The 22,685-nt window shown below is 34.4% G+C and overlaps 1 protein-coding gene across 2 annotated transcripts in view; it reads left to right on the forward strand.

The window, feature by feature from the left end:
• The window catches only part of LOC120345578 (WD repeat-containing protein 90-like), a 28,402-nt gene extending 7,545 nt beyond the window's left edge, over positions 1 to 20,857 (forward strand). Inside the window, exons 13-40 of one of the 2 annotated variants that reach the window (XM_078115087.1) lie at positions 451 to 550; positions 887 to 1,058; positions 1,565 to 1,756; positions 3,568 to 3,717; positions 4,130 to 4,229; positions 4,362 to 4,521; positions 5,285 to 5,435; positions 5,612 to 5,867; positions 6,608 to 6,748; positions 7,257 to 7,368; positions 7,836 to 8,091; positions 8,184 to 8,291; positions 8,676 to 8,819; positions 9,549 to 9,755; positions 10,018 to 10,141; positions 10,578 to 10,746; positions 11,729 to 11,868; positions 12,539 to 12,656; positions 12,972 to 13,064; positions 13,497 to 13,620; positions 14,294 to 14,541; positions 15,314 to 15,439; positions 15,852 to 15,959; positions 16,618 to 16,776; positions 17,479 to 17,676; positions 18,241 to 18,459; positions 19,075 to 19,199; positions 20,336 to 20,857. In XM_078115087.1, the coding sequence (XP_077971213.1) occupies positions 451 to 550; positions 887 to 1,058; positions 1,565 to 1,756; positions 3,568 to 3,717; positions 4,130 to 4,229; positions 4,362 to 4,521; positions 5,285 to 5,435; positions 5,612 to 5,867; positions 6,608 to 6,748; positions 7,257 to 7,368; positions 7,836 to 8,091; positions 8,184 to 8,291; positions 8,676 to 8,819; positions 9,549 to 9,755; positions 10,018 to 10,141; positions 10,578 to 10,746; positions 11,729 to 11,868; positions 12,539 to 12,656; positions 12,972 to 13,064; positions 13,497 to 13,620; positions 14,294 to 14,541; positions 15,314 to 15,439; positions 15,852 to 15,959; positions 16,618 to 16,776; positions 17,479 to 17,676; positions 18,241 to 18,459; positions 19,075 to 19,199; positions 20,336 to 20,423 (4,288 nt within the window). In that variant the 3' untranslated portion in view covers positions 20,424 to 20,857. Of the gene's footprint in view, positions 1 to 450; positions 551 to 886; positions 1,059 to 1,564; positions 1,757 to 3,567; positions 3,718 to 4,129; positions 4,230 to 4,361; positions 4,522 to 5,284; positions 5,436 to 5,611; positions 5,868 to 6,607; positions 6,749 to 7,256; positions 7,369 to 7,835; positions 8,092 to 8,183; positions 8,292 to 8,675; positions 8,820 to 9,548; positions 9,756 to 10,017; positions 10,142 to 10,577; positions 10,747 to 11,728; positions 11,869 to 12,538; positions 12,657 to 12,971; positions 13,065 to 13,496; positions 13,621 to 14,293; positions 14,542 to 15,313; positions 15,440 to 15,851; positions 15,960 to 16,617; positions 16,777 to 17,478; positions 17,677 to 18,240; positions 18,460 to 19,074; positions 19,200 to 19,726 lie in introns of both variants that reach the window. The other variant, XM_039415097.2, reaches the window with a different exon arrangement.
• The last annotated feature ends 1,828 nt before the right edge of the window (positions 20,858 to 22,685 follow it).

Genomic DNA, 22,685 nt, shown 5'->3' on the forward strand with positions numbered 1-22,685 from the left:
TGTGGACAATATATGAGACATGCATACATTTCATAAATTAATATTTAATATAGTTTCTCGTTCTGTATAAAGTCTCATGTTAATATTGCTTTGTAATGTCATGTGGCACCTAGGGTACATGTCATTAAGTCAGGCAATTAAATGTCTTACTTTTTACAATTTTTGTTAGTGTTGGCTACCTGCCATCATTGTATTTTTTTAATGCTTCTTAGTAGCATGGGGAATTTTGGTTATATTTTATAGCATTGCAATCAGGCTAACTGGAAGTTTTTTTATGCAGCGAGGCATTTATGAGTCTCTGAGTGCAACACCCTCTATTATAAAGTTGGATCATCTTATCGTTTTTATTGGCGAATAAGAATTTGAGTCCAACTTTACAACCATTGTATTATCATAATTCCATTTGATTTTGCACTGTAGGTATTGAAATAATATTGTAATTTCTTATAGAGATATTCATGGAAAAACATTGATAATAGTTTGGGATACAAGTGGTGTTTTGAGACATGGAACTGTCAGTGTTATGGCGAGAGCAAGAGCTGATATTGAGGTTTGATATAATTCATTTTGTCAGAACATGTCTAATTAAAATATTTGGAAGGATTTGATATAATCCTGTTACGCTGAGAAAAAGACGATTTTACAACTAAACATATCTTGTAGAAACTTTTGTTTGATTTGGAATTTTGTGTAAGTTGATATCTATAATTTGATAAAGCACCTTCAATCAGCAGTAAGTTACAGTTTTATGCATGAAACAGAATGTAATCGCTTTACATTTTCTTAATAGAACATGCGCAACTTCTTTTGTTTGAAAAAAATACTTGTTTTTATTTTAATTTTCATAATAATGTAATAAAGTAACAGTTGTTGTATTAATATTCAGATAACTCGATTGCGTATTTGTCCAACTGATGATACAAGACTTGTAACCTGCGGCAGAGATAACATCAGATTTTGGCGTGTTAGATCAGGTCAACTTCGGTCCTGTCCTGTGAGCCTTAGCCAACATAAAGTGGGAGAAGTGACTGATGTTACTTTTTCTAAGATGGGAAAAGGTTGGTTTGGTTTATTATAGAAATCGATTTCACACGGATCTCACAAAGTGGAGGGAATATTTCAACATTTTAGGATTTTTTCACCATAGAATTATTGTCCAAATATGAAGTCTCACTTTGTTTTGGGAATAATTCGAAATCTTTTTTTTTCTGAAGAAGGAGGAATGGAGAACAGATCATCTGACCAGAAATTTAGTTTATATTATACTGCTGAAGAAATCTGGCCAGAATTTTTTTTATATTAAACTTTTGAAGAAAACAACAAATTTTTAATATTTTGCGTTATAAAACTCATCTCTATGTTATGAATTAATTTTGCTAATATTCCAGAAAATTTTTTTTTAAATATATATTATCCTAGTTGTTTAAAATAATTTCGTGAATGCAAGTATAATAGTTTCTTATACAGCTCTGGCCATTAATTAATCGTAGCGACCGAAATACAGGTAACCCGCCAACACAACACTCTTTTGAAATTTCATTTTTAAATTTTTGTTTTCTTACAGTCTCTGAAAGAAATCTTCCTGCAACTTCTGTGAATGACTCAAATTTACTCACTCAACATGATATAATTCAACACTCTGTGTATGCTTGTACTAAAGGTGGTTATATTATTGAGATTGATTTTCAGAATGTTGGAATCAAGGATATTCATAGGTTACTACCAACACACCTGGATATGGATGATTCTCAGAAAGGTATATTTGAATTTCAGAACTTAGGAAGGAATAGAAACCTTGAATAATGAGTATATTGTATTTTTTATTCACTTCTAAATTCCAGTTACTGTAACATCCTCTAAGGTTTTAGTATGCCTTTTCTGAATTAGACACTATATATTAGTGGTTTTCAACCGCGGTTCCGCCAGCACATTCCAGAGGTTCCGCAAATTTTATTTTCAATTCGTGAGTCTATATTGATAATAATATTGATAAATATAGTGTTTGAATATAATTAAAGACTTGCTACTATTATTAAACATGCTACACTTTGAAGATATTTTTGTTTGGCCAGTATTAGGTTTATAAATTTTTATAGTTGATGCAAATCAGACAATTAAACTAATGAAGAGGGCTTTCTCGATCTTACCTCGAAAGCAGATGCTATTAATTATTAACAAATCCTTTTTCCTATAACTATGTAATTTTCCTAGACACTATTTAAATTAGCATTTGTGTTTTGTTTCACCAATCTGTTATTAACCTAATCCTCCCGGTTTGACGCATGCGCGACGTTTCAGACGTTTTGCAATGCTGTGTGTATACCATGAGGTCTGGAATGTTTGTTATGGTCTTGCTTGAAAGGAAATCTTATTCCCCACACAACGATATGAGAATGAACCTTATATGACATTTAGAAGTGATAAAATTTCGCTTACATATCACGCGTGTACTTCCCGCTGCGATATAAAAACGTCGCACAACAAGAAAATGATTCCATAAACCTTGGCGTTGCGCGCAAACCAATAACAAAAGCTAGTATGATAAGGTCTTATTTTGAAGGTCATTTTATATGCTACATAACATAGGAGAGTGGACATCTCACAACGTCAGGAAGTTATAAAATTATCGAGTCGTTTGATCGCAGCTGCCTCACCGAAAAAAAGTTAGGCGTTTTATCTCGCAAATTCTCCTTGTCTGACGATTATAAGCTTTTATGATTCATAATAAATGTTTTATTATGACTCACAAAAGCTTTCAACGCGATAAAGCACAAACAAACAACCGATCGATCTATCAAGCTCAGCCTGGCCTGATTCGATGTGGTGACTTCTCAAACGGAAAATTTCCAAAACGTTTGAACAACGCGCGCTATGGAAAAGCGTTTAGTATCATATGAAAGAGAAAACCAATGTGCAGTCAACTGTATAGTCGGTCACATTTCAGCTTTACAATAGCGATAGACGTCCAACAGCTGATAGAATGAGAGAGTGTAAATATTTTTGTTATTTTTTGACGTTACGAGAGACCTCTTGAAAGAGGTGTTTTAGTTTACGGTCCTCCAGTGACATCTAGCGCATAGTACTCTAAAATACCTTTCCAATGGTATATAATTATTGTATATTGGGTAAATTTTGGGGGTCGTATGACATTAATAAAAATGTATTCAAAATTGGGCTCGATTGAGCGTCTGAAACAGGTTAAGGTAACCTATTTTTTCAAAAATGAAGGCAATTTGTAATGTCCCTTTTTCAACAATAGATTCATGCCATTCATTTCAATCGAGGACCTGAAAGATAGCTACTGATGTCATATGATATGTGAGGAGCTATTATTTTTGAAAGGCTTAAGGCTGAAATTTTTCCAGTTTGACATTACTTGCCTATTTTATAACACCATGAATGAGGTGATGGCCTCATGGGCATGGGATTCAAACCGGAAATGTGTTATTTGCCGCACCAACATGGTTGAGCATAACACTTTAAAACCACTTGGCCGTAGGATCCACCATGATCCCTTTCATGATTAGCTTGTCAACTTCTCATTTTTTCGGAATCTTGAATTTTTAGGAATCCGTTTGAATGTCATCAGATTTGCTGATTCCTACCTGGCCACAGGATCAGACGATGGATTCTTACGTTTATGGCCTCTTGATTTATCAACTGTATTTCTGGAAGCAAAACATGAAGGTTCTGTAGTTGATATCGATCTTACGAAAGGTTTGTGATGTGATGAATGATTTTAGCATGCTTTTTAAATTGCCTCAAGTTTAAACTCTTACCAAGTTCAAAACGGAGCACCAAGTTAGGTTTGATATATTTAAAGAAGATTTGTGTTAAACTATCCACATCCAGTGATTAATATGCCATGACCCATGAAAAGAATGACTTCTTTTTCATGCTGCCTACCAGAATGGTTTCCTGGGTATTATTTTTTGTTTGAAAAATCAATATCAAGGTGCAGTCAATTAGGAATGGTTTCACAAATGATTCTGATTCTTTGAATTCATCAATTGAATTCTCTTGTCTATTCTGAAATTCAAATTTGATTAAATGTATTCTAAAGCCTACTTTAACAATTGTGTCGATCTATTTTATGCAATATCATTGTATTCTATAATTCGTATTCCAGATGGCATGAAAGTTCTTGCATCGACCACTGCTGGGACTCTTGGATATCTTGATGTTTCTACCAGGCAGTATACAACAGTTATGAGATCACATGTTGGCAAGTAAGAAAAAATCATGATTTTTAATTTATTACTGTAAAAAAGTAACTACTTCACAATATTTGTGCTTACATACTAAAATCACTTTTCAAGTTACTGGCTAATGGAACTATGTTATATTTTCTCTTTTCCTAGAATAACAGACTGCTGCTTTGATGGATTAAGAAAAACAATAGCAACATGTTCAGAAGATGGAAGTATAAGAATGTGGGATTTTTCAACATTGAGGCAACTTTATGATTTCACAACGCCTGATGATACTCCTACTTCTGTGTCTTGTCATCCAACACTAGAGGTATAGTGGCACTGTTATATTGAATTCTTATAGTACTTCTTTATGCTTTTGCTTTGAACAACATTCTTTATAGATAGCCATTTAGGATTAGGGATCTACAAAGTTTGGAAATGCTGGAATCTTCACATACTCGAATAGCTGGTCAACCATTTCAGCTTTCTGTGTGACATGAGGGACTTGATTTAATTTTGAACTGATATCACTAATATTTGATACTAATAACTTACGTCCATGAATTTCTTTTGCATCATGGAGATATCTGATAGAAAATTAAAAAAAAACATTTGTATACTTGTGCTATTGTTCGGGTTTCGCTTTATGCTTTATAAGGCGAGGATAATGCAGCAAGAGTGAAAATTGCTTCAAGTAATTCATTAGTCTTGCTGTACACTCACAAAAATATATTCATGATGACCAAGGTCTGACAAAACTTATAGGAATATCATTGTGCGGAAATGAAGCAAGACTTACTGAACAAGCGCACCAACTACCACACCTCTAAAATACAGATAGATGCATTTTTAAAGCCAGTGAACCAAAGCTGGCAGCATTGCGACCATATATTAACACAAGCGTGACCAGAACCTTATTTTCTATATTATTTCCAACAAATAAGTTAAAATACAATAAATATGACAGTAAGCTTATGGATGACAAAGAATTGAATGTTAAACCAACAAATATGATCCTCATATCGAATCAATTAGAATGTATGGATACTGTATATAGGCTCTTGCTTAAATCTTTATATTTTTGCATTCAGATATTTGCATGTGGGTTTGAGAGTGGTGCTGTGAGAGTTTTTCATGTCAAACAAATCAGTCTATTATCTGAACATCAGATTCACTCTTCAAAAGTAACTGGAGTAATTTTTGCACCCTCTGGAGAATTTTTGTATAGCGCAGAAGTAAAAGGTAATATCACAAATTTCAAAGAGAGAAAGGTTGTCCACAACATATACTCATTATACCCAATATGAATCAGATTGTTTATGAATGGAAAACTTTAAAAATTAAATAGTTTAACATAACTTTTTATAATAAATATTCCTCATTATGAGATATCATACAATTTTTCGCTTTATTTTTAGGCACCGTCACATTATATGACACCTCCGACGTTGAAAAGACTGGATCCGCTGTTATTCGTGCATTGCCACGTGCTATTGCAAGAGGCGACAGATATGGTCCTCGTAGTATTGCTGTGGCACCAGACTCTCGTCGCATAGCGTTTGTTGGACCCACTGAATATACTGTTACAGTGGCAGCTGCTGCAACACTTGATGAATTACTGAGGATTGATATTTCTACTGGTTTACACTTGGAACCTGATATTTTAAAGCAAAAGTTAGTCCATGTTCCATGCATGTTGTTATTTTCGAAAATCGTGTCACAGGCCACACACCATTCAAAAGTTGCACTTCTCCGCGGGTCGCACAATTTTTTCTTATGGGTCGAATTTGGCCCACGGGCCACAGGATGCTCACCCCTGCTCTAGGTATTCAAAAAAATATTTATTTGCAATTGAAATGCTGATAATCAAAATTGTGACACTAAAATAAAAGGAGAATTGGGCCCAAATGTTAAGATTATGGATTTCTTGTACTGTCAATGTTAATTTATGTTGTCTGTGTTGCATTAATGATGTGTGTGATGGTTTTGAAATGGTTTACTACATTGATTCTATGCTAGTAATCCTGATGTAACCTTTTTTATGAGCCATTTTCTCAATTGCATTATGAACAAAATCCTATACAAAAAACACTAACATCTAAGTTGCTACCATTTTCAAAAGGCTCAGAATCTTTTCTGTTCGAAATTGCATACACAATTTATCATACTCTGGATGAATTTGGTGGTATAGGATTCATACTCAAATCTTAAGTCTACAACACCGACATAGAAGGATTCCAATGCTCTAACCACCATCCCATTGCAACCACTATGCCATGACGAAGTAAATTATGAATTCCCTTACAACTACTGTTCAGTCTTACAAATTATTCATTACATATATTGCATTGTGAAATATAATGCCCATTTCCAAATATGATTTATGTATTTAAACTAATTTAATTCTTGTTAAGACCAACTGTTGATTGTCCTTTACGGGTTTGTTTTTCCACTTCCTCACAACATCACTTGATGGTAGTTACCACGGGCAACAGACTCTTGAAGTTAGGATTAAAAGATGGTTGTCTTCTCTCTATTACTGAGAATATTCACAGGTGAGCAAATGAAATCTAAATCTTTATGAACTAATAACTGAAGAAAAATTAGCAAGTAGACCAATGTCTAATACTAAGTACTGAAAGAAAAGTGTTCATTGCTTTTGGTAGTTATATGAATGTTGTTTGGCTATATGCTAAATGAAGGTCCAAAACTTGTTTTCTGTTGTGCCAATTTCACATACTTTCGTTTCCTTTCTTTGAATTTGTGGTTCACCACTCATATATAGCTTCCCTGATGAACCAATCTGAAATCAAACATTCTGCAAATTGACAACAGGGCACAGAACTGTAACTGAATATATATAATATAGGGGTGTCCAAAAAAAAAATTTTATTATTTTGAGTAATTGTAGTCTTGCGATATGACCAAAATGACCTTGTTTTTATTTAAGACGAACTGTAAAAAAATCATTTTTGGAAATATTATTTTGGAATGTCTGATATCTGATTGTTCTGTATTCACAATCCCTGATACGATAAATTGATAATTATATATTCCATACAGGAGCAAGGCAACATCTGTGTGTGTCAGTGATGATGGAAAATATTTTGCAACGGCAGGGGATAATGTTGTGAAAGTTTGGGATTATGAACTTTCTAAAGATATTAATTTTCAGGTAAGCCCTTTCCTAATAAATGACAGATTCCTACTAGATTTCATAATCAACAGAATAGATAAATGTTAGTTACCTTCACTTTAAGACTTCCATCTTTTGTCAAGACAACCTCATTTTGAAATTGAAACTAGAATTAAATAATACATTTAGAGTATTTACTTCTGCACCAATGCGGCCTATTTTTAGTTATTCCTGCAACGAGCCAGTGATTCTTCGATTTTTTCAATACATCAATAATCTGCTTCATATGTCATATTTTACTGATAATTTTTGCCTTTTCAAACACTCAAATACTTCTTCCTGATTCCCAAGTCAACTCGAATCTGGCTTTGAAAAAGTGACTTAGTCAAATCACTGGCTATAGTCTCCCCAACGCTTCTAATTTGAAATAAAATGAAACAAGTAATATCCAATAGCTATCAGCTATTTTTGCAAATCACCCATGAACAATACATTTCTGTTTTCAGGTATTCATTGGTCATTGTGGGATGATCAATCGTGTTCTGTTCACTCCTGATCAATCAAGTATTATATCATGTGGACAGGAAGGAATTTTTCTTTGGGATTTTCTGGGCCAGGCTGCAAGACGTTTCAATTCAAATGAAGGATCATTAGCAGAGTTGGATATTCGCTCCCACCGTGAAAAAATTGATGAAAATATATTATCTGTAGGAAGATATCAAAGAAAAGATTTGTTGACAACAGCAAGAAGAACAAGTGAAGGTTTCATCTTATATTTGTAGAACATAATGTGTTTTCAAAATAAAATAATAGATATGAAATGGCTAAAAAATATGGTCCGTTTCAAATTGCAGAATCAGATGACCTTATACCAACTCGAGACATTGGACTTCACCCGCAAGTACTTGATGATGATACTCCTCAACCTAGACTTGAACTACCCAAACCTACCGCACCTAAAGGTATATTTGAGTTACAGACACTAGTAGTCTACTATAGTTACAGATTTAAGAAGTGAGCTGTTAAAACTGTTGTTGCATCACCGATTAGATTCAGATTTGTTTACTGTTAGTGTACACCCTATTTAAAAAAAAATTTATGTCAAAATTTTTTAAGTCTTATTTACTTTTGAGTGAGTGCCCTGGCCATGCTTTGAGCAAATTTTTGTGAAAAAATGTTTCAAGGTGAATTGGACCATGTCATATATAAAATGTTAAATATTTGTATCAGTCATGTACGTAGAAATTTATAAAACTTAAAACTGAAATTGATATAAATAGTCGATTTATTTTACTAGTAATTTATAAATTCCATCTGTTTGTGGTCAAATCAATAAAATCCTTCAGGTGATTTAAAGAAAAAAAGTCCGGCCCGAACTGAAAATTCAGGTTGGATTCCTCCCGATACGTTACGTACTGTTGATCTTGATGCAACTGATGTTTCAGAATTTACACTCGATACTAAAATGATGGCAAATTGTAAAATAACAGGTAATAATATATTCATTGAGTAGAATCATATCTGGCCAGATTCAAGTAATCGAGTGAAGCAGCGGGCCGCACCTTTATTTAATATATCTATTCTAGTAGTTTCAGGCACAAAGAAATGTTTTATTCTGTTTTTGATCTTACGGTATGTCAGGGGTCCTTGCAGAAATGGTGAGTTGAAACGCATAAATTTCTGAAGAATACTGCTATTCAAATTTATTTTCACACCGACTTCAAACGAATTCAGTGAGAAACACGTTTTTCTAACATTGATTTAGGCTTTGCGGTGCAAATAGATTGGAATCGCTCGCACAGACAAGATTACCTAAACTAAAAACTTGTTTCGAGGGCACACCATTCCAAATTGGCACTTCTCCGGGGGCCGCACAATATTTTATTGCCGCATTTGGCCCACGGGCGGCAGTTCACACACCTCTGCTCTAGAACATGGGTTTCACTCCTGAAGAAGACTCATAAAAAGAAAACATCTGTTTGTTGATACTACATTCTTCTGTTAATTTTTAACGTCAAAGCACTAAAAACAAAAAAAAATTTTGTAGACTGATCTGTGGTAAAAATCCCTTCTCTAAGCCCTTTTCTAGGAAATGGGTTTCACTCTTAAGAAGCTCATAAAAAAAAAACATCTGTATGATGATAAATATCATATATGAAAAGAGAAATCTCCATTTGTATAAATAGACATTTATATACATATTGATACAAAATTCACAGATCAACCTGAGAAACCTTTTGAGCATCACACAAACTCGAAACTCCGAGAAAATCCTACCACAACAACTTCAACATTGCAAGATGATCCTATCAAGGTTTTCTGGGGATCCAACACAGTCAAAGGAAGGGAGGCTTTATCACCAATAAAGAAAGTGAAAGACACTGAGCCATTGCATAGAAGTATAAAACCAACAACTATACCAACAGGTAAGTAAGCTTACCGACTATAGTCAGCGAATGGCTGCGTGGCGCATTGTGCTGAATGTTAGGAATACGCTCGCCATCGCACCTCTGATTACCATGCGTGGGTTCGCAGGTTTGAATTATGTGGGGATAATTATGTGCGAGATGATTGCTGGACTTCTGGTCGCTGTAGGATGGTTCACGTAACCACTGGTCTGTTACGACTTCCTAATCTTTTTCTAAACTTTTTTTCTTTGTTTGATTGTGTTTATTTTATTCACTCCAGGGTTTAGTGAACAACCACCAGTTTTGAAACATTTTTGTGCTTCTAAAAATACAAGCACATTATCTCATCGGAGATATGCTCCAAGGAAAGGAGAGGAAGGATTGAAACTCGAGTCAGTAATCGGGTAAGTGTGGCTCAGAAATACAATGTCTCTATGTTTAAAAAAAATGAAAACTCAATTGGTTGTCATGGGACATACCGTCATTCAGAATTTCATATCTATGGTAATTTTAGCAATTCATGTGGATTCAAACAGTATAAATAAGGGGTTTTCAGTCGAGCGTAATTTGATCTGCCTTGTTGGTAAAAGTAGCATTTCTATATGTGAATTTAGGCAATTAGTATTAGGTATCTACACCCACAATTCTGCATTGTCCTTTTTGACCTTTGAATTTTACGATTTCTGCCATATTTAGCTGGTATTAATTAAGCTAAATTTTTTATTTTTTTTCACATGATCAATTTTGATAAAAAAAAATCTGTGACTGTCGGATTGTAAGTTTTTTACCAACATTACCAACATATTAATGCATCTATTTATCTTTTTATTTATTTATTAGTTATAATGGTAATGGCCGTGGCAACATGGTATGGAATCCTGATACTGGAGTTTTCGCATATTCAAGTGGATGCATTGTTGTGTTGGAGGATCTTGCTAATGGAACACAACGTCATCTTACTGGACATTCAGAGGAAATTTCCACTATGGCTTTGCAACATGACAGCCAGGTATACCTCCATGTTCATCACACTAACATATGGGTTCCTGTGACCTGTGAAGTGTGAAACTACCTACTTATTTTTTATCTGTGCTTTTGCACAGGGTGGATCTGTATGCATATAATACAGGAATGCTATAGAAGTGAAGGTAAATATTCTGAATGATTTAAGTGCACATTGGCACATAAATTTGGTACTCCTGTAGTATGTGTACCAGTTAAGGTTTAGGTCTCAATTTTTTCACCGATTTCCTATATTTTAGTTCTATTGCGAGTTCGGGGACTGTTCTGCCAAGTGAATATGCCCCCTGCCCATAGGTTTCAGTCCCTTTACACAACTTGATTAAAGTAGGCGAACAAAATTAGTTACCTCCATATTGGTACACATACTTCCGGAGCTGTTTTGTCTGTCGGACAAATTCCAGTGTTTGTCTGTCAGTGTAAGTCAGACTTCCTCACACAAACATAATTTTTCTATCACCGACTTTAGGGTCAAACGAAACGTTGCAGAAATACAGCCTGTTCGTGATGTTTCATTCAAATTTCAAAGGGAATTGATCGATACCATATAGTGCTTGGTGATTCCCAGTTTAGTAGAGGTTGTCGGCCCCTACAGGTGTATTATTAAAATGAAGTATCAAAACTTAATCAAACACTGATTTGAATAAAATAAACCGGGTTAATATATATTGATAACTGACTTCATAACAAAATTGAAAGCGTAATTCATGAACACCTTTTGTGTTAGTGTGCAGCAGGACTCTGGAATTGCATATGTTACAGCATCCTTGATTGCATTATACGCATATAAATCCCCTAGCGTGAAGGCATTGAGAGCCGAGAGGTATTCTCGCGTAATCTCTACTGATATGTATATTTGTGTTAGTATCAACAAGACACTTAAATCACTTAAAATGGAAATGTTAGTAGTTTTCTTCAATTTCTACCTACATATATTTGGTGGTAGTCTTAATATGTTTTACTTTTCCTAGATTCTAGCATGTGCATCGTGTGAGAATGGAATGGTTCACAGTGAGATTGGGTTGTGGGATGTAGAGTCTGGACAATGTCGAGCGACTCTTAAACATCATGAACACGATGTAGTTGCAATGGAATATTCTAGGGATGACCGGTATGGATTTCAAATATTTCTGTCATTTTTCTTTTAAAAATCAGTATATAATAGTATAACATATTTCATAATATTGGTTGGCATTCATGTTTTCTGTTGTTATTCAGAGTTTGATTTCCTTTACAACAAATTACTTCAGATCATTACTTATTATGAATATAGAAGTGGTTTTCAACAATCGTTCCGCAGAATCATAGTCCAAGGTTTCCACAATTTTCCATTCAAATCCGAGAGTCTATTATTATATGTTTATTGTTGAAATATAATCAAATACACTGGTAGAATGTATTCATGTAATAATGAGTGTCATTAGTATTCTCTGAAAGACCTTCGGATGTTCCATATTTCCACTTTTTTTATACTAACAAATATATTCATATAATCAATATATTGATATCCAATTGCACAGGAGCCTCCAGAATGTTTCATTTGGACTCTACCAAAAAGGTTGAAAACCACAGATATATATATATATATATATATAGCATAGCCATCCAGTTTCATTTTTTTGCTGCGGTTTGCTTTCTGCCTTTGTTTCATGTGTGATGAATGATTTTTAACTAGTAACATGAGAATTTTTAGTAAAGTATATGTAAAAAATTATGGGTGATTTTTTGTAGTGCAATCTATATTGGAAGATAAGATTATCATAGCCTATTTTTTCTCATAGATTCTTGGTATCAATCGGAGATTATCGTGAAAATACTGTTGTGTTATGGAGTGGATATGATAGTGAAACAAAGCCAACAGTTTTAACATCATCTACCTGTAAATATCCTATACATCATGTAAGTTAAAATGGTATTATTGTGCTTGTGACCCACTATTAAAGGTATCTATATCTATATCTGAAAAACCACAATACTCCTTCTGAAATAAGAAATTATATACCGAATGCCCTCACGACTAGGTCTGAAGTATGAAGTTAAAATTTCAGCTGCAATATGTTTAAGAACAACAATGTTTCTGTAGTCAGAAGTTTCATGTGCGGAACATTACCAACTTTACAGACTTAAACCATAATAATGCCATAACCTGAGTGAAATGAAGCAACATGTTTCATATCATAGATTGTCTTTTTTTAGTTGTTTTCATTTGTTCAGATAACATGGGATCCAACTGCACCTAATGAATTTGTTACTGTTGGACAAAATTCAAGTATTTTATTTTGGTTGGTAGAAGAATGTGGTTCTGAGGTAAGATACCCAATTATTTGTATTCAAGCAAAATTTTTTCATACATGTAAATGCTGGATAATTTATGAAGTCAGATAAATGAATTATCTAATTGCAATAGTGCCGTGGCATGGGAATCGGGTGTTTTTTATTACTGGACCAATTGCTTTGAAATTTTCAGTGGTTAAAGATTGTCGCTAGAAAGCTAACATTTATTTTTTCAATTTATTCTGTGAGCTCTACGAGATTGTTTTTTTGAGTATAATGAGGTCATGAAAATTAAATATTACGCACCTAGTGACGACGGTTTTGCGTTCGCGTACGCGTACGTTGTGCTTTGGAGGTCCGTCGAGACTTCAGTACCGTACAGGCACTGTGAAAGATTACATACCCGTACTACTTCGTTTTGGTCATCGTGTCCAAATATTTGAGACATGCTCCCTTGTTGTCTAGGTACAATTACAATATCACGAAGGACAAATACCTGACAGTGTCACAGAAGCATGTGGTGCTGAAAGCATCATTGATATTCACTTTACAAGTGCTTGTTATGGAACTGATAAAGTGCTATATGCAGGTAATGTTGAAACTGAGCTAAAATAGGAATACACCATACAGTTTAATATATTTTGCTTACTTACGATTTCTTTATTTTATGAATTATTAGCTTACGACATACCAGCTTTTTGATAGCATTAGGAACAATTTCAAAAATAATTGCACTGTATCATTAGGTCTATACTTAGATGGTTTGAAGTTTATTGTGAAATATTTGGAATATCCCTATAGTTACCCTGGGGGAGAGGAAAGGAGAATATGATTTACAGTAATTGTTTCTCAAGCCTGGTTGCTACTTTCCCTCTTTTTCCCTGTTTTGAAAGTCTACATTTCCTCAGTGTGTATAAAAATTATGTCTTCGTTTGTTTCCCAATATTTAATGGATCATTAGCCAAGGATATTTGCAACTCTCATTCTGGCTGGTGTATTATTAATTACTACACTCATAACTACGTAAAAAGTACCCCCCCCTCAAATAAACCAAGTTAGAAACCTGGTTAGAAAATTCTGCATAATCATATCGTTCACCCTACCCTGTCAGTGTTACTCGTTCACCCTACCCTGTCAGTGTTACGGCTTTTATTGCCATACACTTTTATAGGCCATTTAAAGTTGAGTTGGTCTGGTAAAATGACTCACCACATTGCTTTTTTCATCGTCATATTAAAATTCCAGTATTACCAATATTGCAGGTACTAATAAAGGTGTTGTGACGGCATGGGACACACAAACAAACGAATGTTTCTTACATTGGAAAGCAGATACTGCGGAAATATGCGTTCTGTTATCAAAAGGTGCTAGATTAATATCCGGTGGTGTGTCTCGTAACATTCGATTATGGACACTGACGGCAGTGCAAGAAGCTCAGTTGAGTAATAAGGACAGTGATCTGAGATTAAGAGGATTGGTTATGGAAGATGAATTATCACTGCATTCTGAGGTAAATGGATGTTTCCCAGGGCATAGACTTCTGCTCAGTCAGATGTTCATGCATGGTTGTAAATGTTAAATTGTTTTTTATGGTTTTGCTAGCTATTTGACAGTTTTTGGTTTGTTCCTGGAATTTAGATATAAATAAAAAAAACTTTGTTGGTCATTTTGTATACTCTATCAGTTTATTTAAAGGGCATGCGGTTGAATATTTTGAATCAAAATGATGATTATGAAACAAGTAAACCAGTTTGTAAGCACCAACTGTTGTAAATACTCTCAAAATAAGCATGAAAAATTCTGTAAACGAAAAAGCTAAAAGGAGAATTTTACTGGTCTCATGAGTCAACAAAACATCCATTGATCTGTGCTTTGAAGAGTGGTGGTTTGAAGCTGTAAAATCCTGTTAAAAAGATTCCGTTCAATAAAAATTTTATGATTATGTAAAGAGTGAATTAGTTCCATTAGCTATGAGCGCACATGTTACTAAATAAGTTCTATGTTGGCGTCACAGGTTCAAAACCACTTCCAGCGAAGTGTAATAAATTGGAAAGACAACGCCAAATCGATAAGACATGGGTTTTTTCAAAAATTGTAGTTTTTTACATATCAGTGACTGCTTCTACAGATCCTTGTTTAGAGTGAAGGCATGAAAATATTGTATGAAAAAATATATCACAATATTTCGTATAATTCATGAAGTAAATAAGAAGAATATCTATAAATATATATTTGCGTCTTTCACATATTTTAATCTGGAAATTTTTTTCTTCATATATCAGATAACTTCAGCTGTATTTGATGAAACGCTTGATCTTGGTATTGTGAGTACCACAGCTGGTACATTGTGGTATGTTGATTGGAATAGTCACAATACTGTTCGGATGGTAACTGGTCATAAGGCTAAAGTGAGTTGAATTTGCGTGATCTTCATTCTCTGTATTAAAATGCGATAGTTTCTGGGAAACCAGAGTACGAAGCTGTGTTTTTCTGTGAAGTTTAAGCCAGAAGTACTGGAGATTTTCGCAGCTCCATTTTTTTTAAACTTTTATAATATTCCCATACTTGTTACAGAGTAATGTTTCATTCCAGTTCATTATATTTACTAAAAACATAAACGGCTTTGGAGCAGTTGGATCCTGAGCCCAAATGTCATACTAGCTCATCAGCCTTGGTAGCACCTTAGCATATGGAGCAAGCTTTGAATTTGAAACACATTTGAAATTGATCTGCCTGTTTGTGAGGCATCTAACCTGACATGTTAAATTAATGAGTTTGATTGACTGAAGTTTTTAAAATCATTTTTAATATTTGTCTCAGATCAATGGTATAACATTTGATGATGGCCAGTATTATGCAACATGCAGTGAAGAAGGCTCAGTAAGATTATGGTCTGTTAAAACATTGGAACTCACTGTACAATTCCAGGTATTTTAAATTCGGAATTTTGTCGAAAAAATTGTTCGAATGGAACAGAAATCAGAATATGTTATACCAGTCGTAATCAGTGGCAAATTTGTTTTATAGCAGTAACTAGTCGTGCTTATAGTTTTGCCCAGACTTTTTGGTGGGGTAATCTCTCACACCCTATAAGTAATTGTATCTGTAATGAAACATAAAAAATGTGTCCGTCCAATTTGCAGGGTCAGTAGATAAATGTTAAAAAAAATTGAATGATAATTTTGAAATTGTTGCAATAAAGTAATTGTACAATTGTCCCAGAAAGTCACTAATAATCCACTTCTAACTAGCATCTACTACTACTTCCTCTGGTCATGATGTGTGAGCTCTAAATGAAATTAAATATCGATGGGAATTGGGAACTATATTTTGTTCATTTTCAAGAATCCACCAAATTCATGGAATTGGTATTTTTATATTAGTGTAAAAACACTAACTTTTGAATTTTACCTAATAGTACTTTTTATGAGGTAGATGCAGCATAGTAGCTACAAGAGCATAATGGGATAATATTGCAATTCTCAGTATTATAGAAATTTGCAGCAAATTAACAGATTGTGCGAAATGTACTTATCATACTAGAAGTACCCTCGTTACCTTGTACCCTTTTTTCTTGTTATTCAAGGTAATTGATCAACCTTGTGGCTGTGTCATCTTTAGCCATGCTCAATCATTGGAAGATTTGTCGAATAAAGACACACAACCTGATATTATTCCTCCAGCTAATAAAATGTTGGCAGCTGGCTATGGTGATGGAACATTAAGAGTGTTTGACGTTGACAAGGTAATTGGTATTGTATTTATAGATAATAAATGATTTTAATCAGACTAAAAGGTAATTTGGTACATTTGATATATACATATACCTGATAGGAAATTTGTATTACCAGAATCGATTTTGGAATTTACGGGTGGTGTCCTAGGTTGCTCTCACTTATTCTAGCATGCAGGATTCGCACTTCAATATTCTACTTGTTTAGGTGGACAAAATGCCTATTTTACCATTTTTCAAATTGAACACATTGCGATCTGTTGTTTAATACCATAAATATACCTTTCTACTTTCTAATGGGGGTAAACTTGTGTGAAATGCTCATTATAACCTGTCTGGGTCTAATAGGAATACTTCCATTATGGCTACATAGTGTTTGGTACAAGTCCTTTAAAACCAGTGGTTCTCAAACAATCATGATCCGTGGCCGTTTCTCAATCACTCGAGTCTTGTGGCCCACTGCTTTTATATAAAAAAACCTCAATTAGGGCCCAGTTAGAGTCAAATCGAGAACCTAGCTCTAAACCATGACTCTACTTGAGTCACTGGTCATCCAAGTCTGATGTTGAGTAGAATCACTCGGGGGTTTGTTGAGTCGATGGTGACTTGATCCAACTCAAGTAACATATTACATTGCTTAATGAAAAATTATTTATTATTATTATTATTGGAAATTCTATGTTCTCATATAAATAAATCCCTCTCATTTTGCAGCTGATCCTGATGTTGAAACTGCAGCCACATTCAACCAAAGTAACGGCGATTGCATTTTCATCCGACAATTGTACATTGTTGTCTGGTAGTCACAGTGGAAGGATAGCCATCACATCATTGTCAACTGGTGTTACTTTACGTGTGTTGGATGATCATTTGGGATCACCTATTACACAATTGACTGTTTCAACTAGACAGGTTTGTTGGACTGAAAATTTTTACATATTTCATTCATAATGTATATGGCTGATTGGAGGGTCCTGCTACTTCTACTTTATCTCTGCTTTTTTATTAGAGGATTCGTATGAACTGATTGCAAGGACAGTGTGGCAGCAATTTAAATACTTTTAACTATGATCTCACAGTTAAAAGATCTATAGTTCAAATCCCATGCCAAACACCTAACCAGGGTGTAGTAAATTAGGTGAGCTAATGTATAACTGGGAAGATTGCTGCCTTTCTTTAACATATAAGTGACTGCATGTGCAGAGCAATGTTTAGAGTGAATGGAGAGAGAATGGTCGTATTAATCAGATGAAACATTATGGAATAGAATTTGTGGAAGTGCAGCACCTTTTTTGTTGGTGAATAGAGCTAATGACTGTAGAATAAAATGGTTATGTCTATCTCAAGATCGTATGTTGAATTGTTCTGTCAAGGTATTAATTCCTATCCTTTGCCTTGTACCTACAGAAACTGTGATAATTACCCCTACTATACCTTACATACAGTTAATAAATAATGTTGAACTTTGTACTCAAGGATCACCCAGCCTCAATTTCAGCCCATTTGACTGAAAAAGACTCGAGGAGAGATGGGTCGTTTTCAACTTCATCTGTGTGGCTCGCTACTGCGGCTAACAGAAGAGTCAGTGTGTGGGTTAGTTGTTGGAACTCTGACCAATGTGACATGGTTGATTGGTTGACTTTTCCAGCTCCATGTTTTGCTCCAGATGGGACTGAGATTAGTAGGAATGACAAAGTAAGTTTTAAAAATGATTTGCCATTCAATAAGAGCTTGAACTTATGACTTGGATTGACAAGGGTTAACTTGGTACTTTCGTTTATGTGAAGCGTTTAGATTGTTTGTGGAATTTTTGAATTTTTCCAATCATAAGACTGTTTTAGTTATGAGTTTAATTTTCAGTCGCATTAAGAGATGTTTAAAATAATAATATACAAATACATGCAGATTAATAGGACATTTGGGCATAGTTACTGTGGTAAATAAATGTTGAGAAATTACTCTATAAATTCGCATGATATTTGTGTAATGTTATTTTTACACAACTCCCAAGATGACTGAATCATAACCTAAACCGTCCTATGCCACCTCGTGGTTGGAAAAGTCTGTTGTTCGGAAAATTTGGTCCACAGTTCTGCATTTATATTACAGTCAATAACAACTTCTGTTTGTGAATGTGATTCTTATTTATTGGATATGGCATTATAATTTACAAAACAATATTCACTATTAGTGTATGTAGAATTTGACTGCAACATCTAAATTTTGTAATGCAACTGTTATCATAAAATCTCCATACTGTAATCCTCTTTATTTCAATAACAAACCAATACATTTAAGTTGTTGTTTCAGTCCTCAGTATCTCTTCTTCCACCCAGCTGTTGCATATTTCATCCATCAAATCCTGATTTACTGGTATACACAGGGTATGGAATGGAAAAGTTCGTACAACTTTATAGCTTGGCTAAAAGAAAGGTGAATTCATTACTGTGTAAATGTCTATATATGCCTTTTCTCAATTTATTTCAGAAGTTAACATTTTAACTGTGATGATAAAATCTGAAGGTATTTCTTTCATTTTGTTCTTCTAATATACTGTGATAATAAGGAATTCCTTTTTTTTCATATAGCAAAGTATCTTTGTCACTATATTGTTCATAGTTGATGGCTGATGCCATATTGTCAGGATTTCACAAACTCTGCTCTTGGCTCCCCAGGTAGCCATGCAGCAGTTGTCTGGTGTCCATGAGAAAAGGGATTCACTAAGTGCCTTTTGCACATTACTTTGAAGCAAATTGACTTTGATTCTAATTCTTTGACCGCATTGAATCCTTTGCTTTCCTTCGTTTTTATTTTATTATCAACCATAGACCAGGTGCATAACGAATGGGAGCGTGTTAAAAGCAAAACTAGGTATCTTCGTAGAAATGCAGGGGGCGGAAGTGTTGAGAACCACTGGCATATGCGATACTTTTTGATCAATAATCTTCTAATATATTTTAAGGTCGTGAAAACTTTTTCAATACCGAACTGGACACAATGTTTAGATGCATGTAACTCAATCTCTAGTGAAGGATCTCGTAAAACCAACGTTCAATTACTAGCACTTGGTACCGAATCAAGGATAGTTGAACTTGTCGATGCCTGTCACGGTACATTCCAAGATTTCTGTGGACATTTCGGACCCATCAATCATGTGAAATTTTCACCAGATGGAAAACTTCTTCTTACAGCTTCTGGTACTGAATTATTATTGTGGAAAGTAATTGCCACTGAAAACTGAGAAATATTTTATGCTGTGATATGATGAATTTCAAGTATCATCTACCCAACTCTATATTTTGAATTCTACAAGGTAATTATTAAAGTGTAGGACTCTACATGATAAGACTTTTCATATTTTAAATGAGATAGATGCTGCTATTTTGTATCAACCAATCATTAAAGCAAGAACTTGTTTCCATTTTTCAAATATTGTAGGTTTATATGTTTTTTAGAGTATGTAATGGTAGTGAGCTGCTTTCGTCTTCAAAATACCTTTTTCAGGTAGTAATTTATAATGTCTTGATTTACCCAGATTCAACATTTTTGCTAGTTGATATTTTAATATTAGTGTGAAAACTTTTTTTTGTGGGTCAAATGTATTAATGACATTAGTGCTTAAAGGACTAATCAGTATCTCAATAATATTAGTAAGCTAGAATACAAGAGCAAATTATTTACCATTTTGCAATAATTGGAAAGCTTTGAAAATATTAGTCATGTGTTTTCTCTGTTCACAACCGAATCATCAAATTTTGTGTATATTTTGACGCCGTCATATGCCATTTAGGACCCCATTGAGGTCCATTAAAGTAGCCGATTTACAATTGTGATGTCATAATAATACAAAACCCGTGATCCCGCAGTATACACAAATGTGACGTCATGACAATGTTTGTCAATGGCGACGCAACAGAGATGTAGCCTAACGACCCATTGTAGGTTATATTTCATTTTGTGCTTCTCTATTTGTATCCTAGTTTACACAGGGTTTGATTGTAAATTTTATTTGTATATTTTACGATGTAATATTTATTTGTAGTGGTCTTATATTTTTCTATTAAAGCTTACGAAAGAAAATCGTTTAATATTAATGCATAGTTTTGTCACGAATACCCGAGCGCGATCCTATGCATAAGTAAGCCTGCGACACAAATTGCTGGCACACTCCAGCCCCAAATTTGGGGATAGGTTAAAAAAAGATTCAGTATGCCTCTTGCCCGCGTTTCACTCCCAACAAGCAAGCCACCACTGATATTAACAATATCTTAAGAGTACAAAGTAATAAAAAAAATAGCAGCAACACCCATCAGGAATCCCATCAAATCTCTATATTTTAGTATTGGGGAGGTGACATAAATACTCGTTTATGTTTTTTTTTTGACTCTCAAATATCGTTTTTAGTGTTTATAAGAATATTAAATATCGCGCAAACGTCCTAGCGCCGCCGTCCACGTTTTGATTGAAAATTTTTACAATTATTTCATTTTATGTTTATTCGTATTCGAAGACACTCTTTGCGAGGCGCAATAAATTACTGCCGACATGAAAGGATTTAAGTCAGCGCCGACTTGAAGTACTTATAACACGTCGAAGAAGTTTTTAATTGAAAATATTTTACAAAAAATATCGTTTATTTCAACATGGTCGAGATAGTCTGGGTTACCGCGCAATAAATCTAAAATCAAATCAAATTTAGCTCAACGATGTCGATGTCATGCTGACGATAAATAGTCAGAATCATAACGAAAATTACCCGAAAAAAATCCGAGTTAATGTTGATTTTACTGTATAATTCAAAACATTCCACCTAGTTGTTTATTTTTCTGTGCTTGCCAAGATGCACCACAATTCATAAATACTGTAATGTTTATCAAGTCCATTTCCTTAGAGCAAAAAATAACTAATTTCAATCAATAAAAGCCCAATTTCTATGTTCCTGGAGTTTAGAATGTATTCAGAATTCGGAAGATTCAAAAATATCTTTTTCCAGAATGTATTTGAAATAGTCAAGTATTCGGTTATGGCTCTCCCTGGTATAATTATCACACTGGATCACAGGGATTTGTGGCATCGGATAAAGTAGAAAATTAGCCCACTTATTACATGAGATGAGGGCAGGGCCGCATTGAGAGGTCCCATGCTATCTTGCTAGTGAGCCCCATCTCTAACGATGACGTAATTCCTATTATCCTGGTGCCATTTGGTCACTGCTTTGTCATTAAGCAGAAACCTTCGTGAAATTATCATTATCGTTTTATCCTCTCGAATTAGCATCCAGTGCTTCCTTTTTGTGGATTTAATTCTGGAAAGTAGGTGTCATTATACATTAAACTCGATGGGTAATAATGGTATCATATTTTACTGTTTATGATAAACGTGTGTTTCGTTTCAAAGGCATAATTTCGTTTCGATTTCGAAACACCAGTGTTTCAAAAATGCCCAGCCCTATATACAAGCGCGCAATTTCGTCAGTGTTAAAAAACGAACAAGTTTGTCCCACACTAGAAATGCCTCAGAATCTCTTTTCAAAAAACATGTTGAAAATTGGAGGGGGCAAGGCCACCCAGACCACACCTATATGTTGTCATTCAAAGTTTTCAAATCATATATTTTGCGAATTTCAATGCGATGAATGTACCTATTTTGGTACCACAGCACAAACATGTGAATAACATTATTTTGATGACTGTAAAACCGTCATTAAATAAGATTGGAAAGCATATTGCTAAAACTTTTCCTAGCCGCTATGGGGAAGCAATTACTGGTCGGTGATCCCCGGTTTCCCAAGGTAGGTTTTAAACGAAACCTAAATGTAATCTACTATATACCGTGTTTCCCGAAAATAAATCTGTGCTTATTTCAATTTACTTCCGAAAAGTTACACTGGGGCTTATTTTCGGGCAATGACGGTATTTACG

This window comes from Styela clava, chromosome 8 (assembly GCF_964204865.1).
Source record: "Styela clava chromosome 8, kaStyClav1.hap1.2, whole genome shotgun sequence".
NCBI lineage: Eukaryota > Metazoa > Chordata > Ascidiacea > Stolidobranchia > Styelidae > Styela > Styela clava.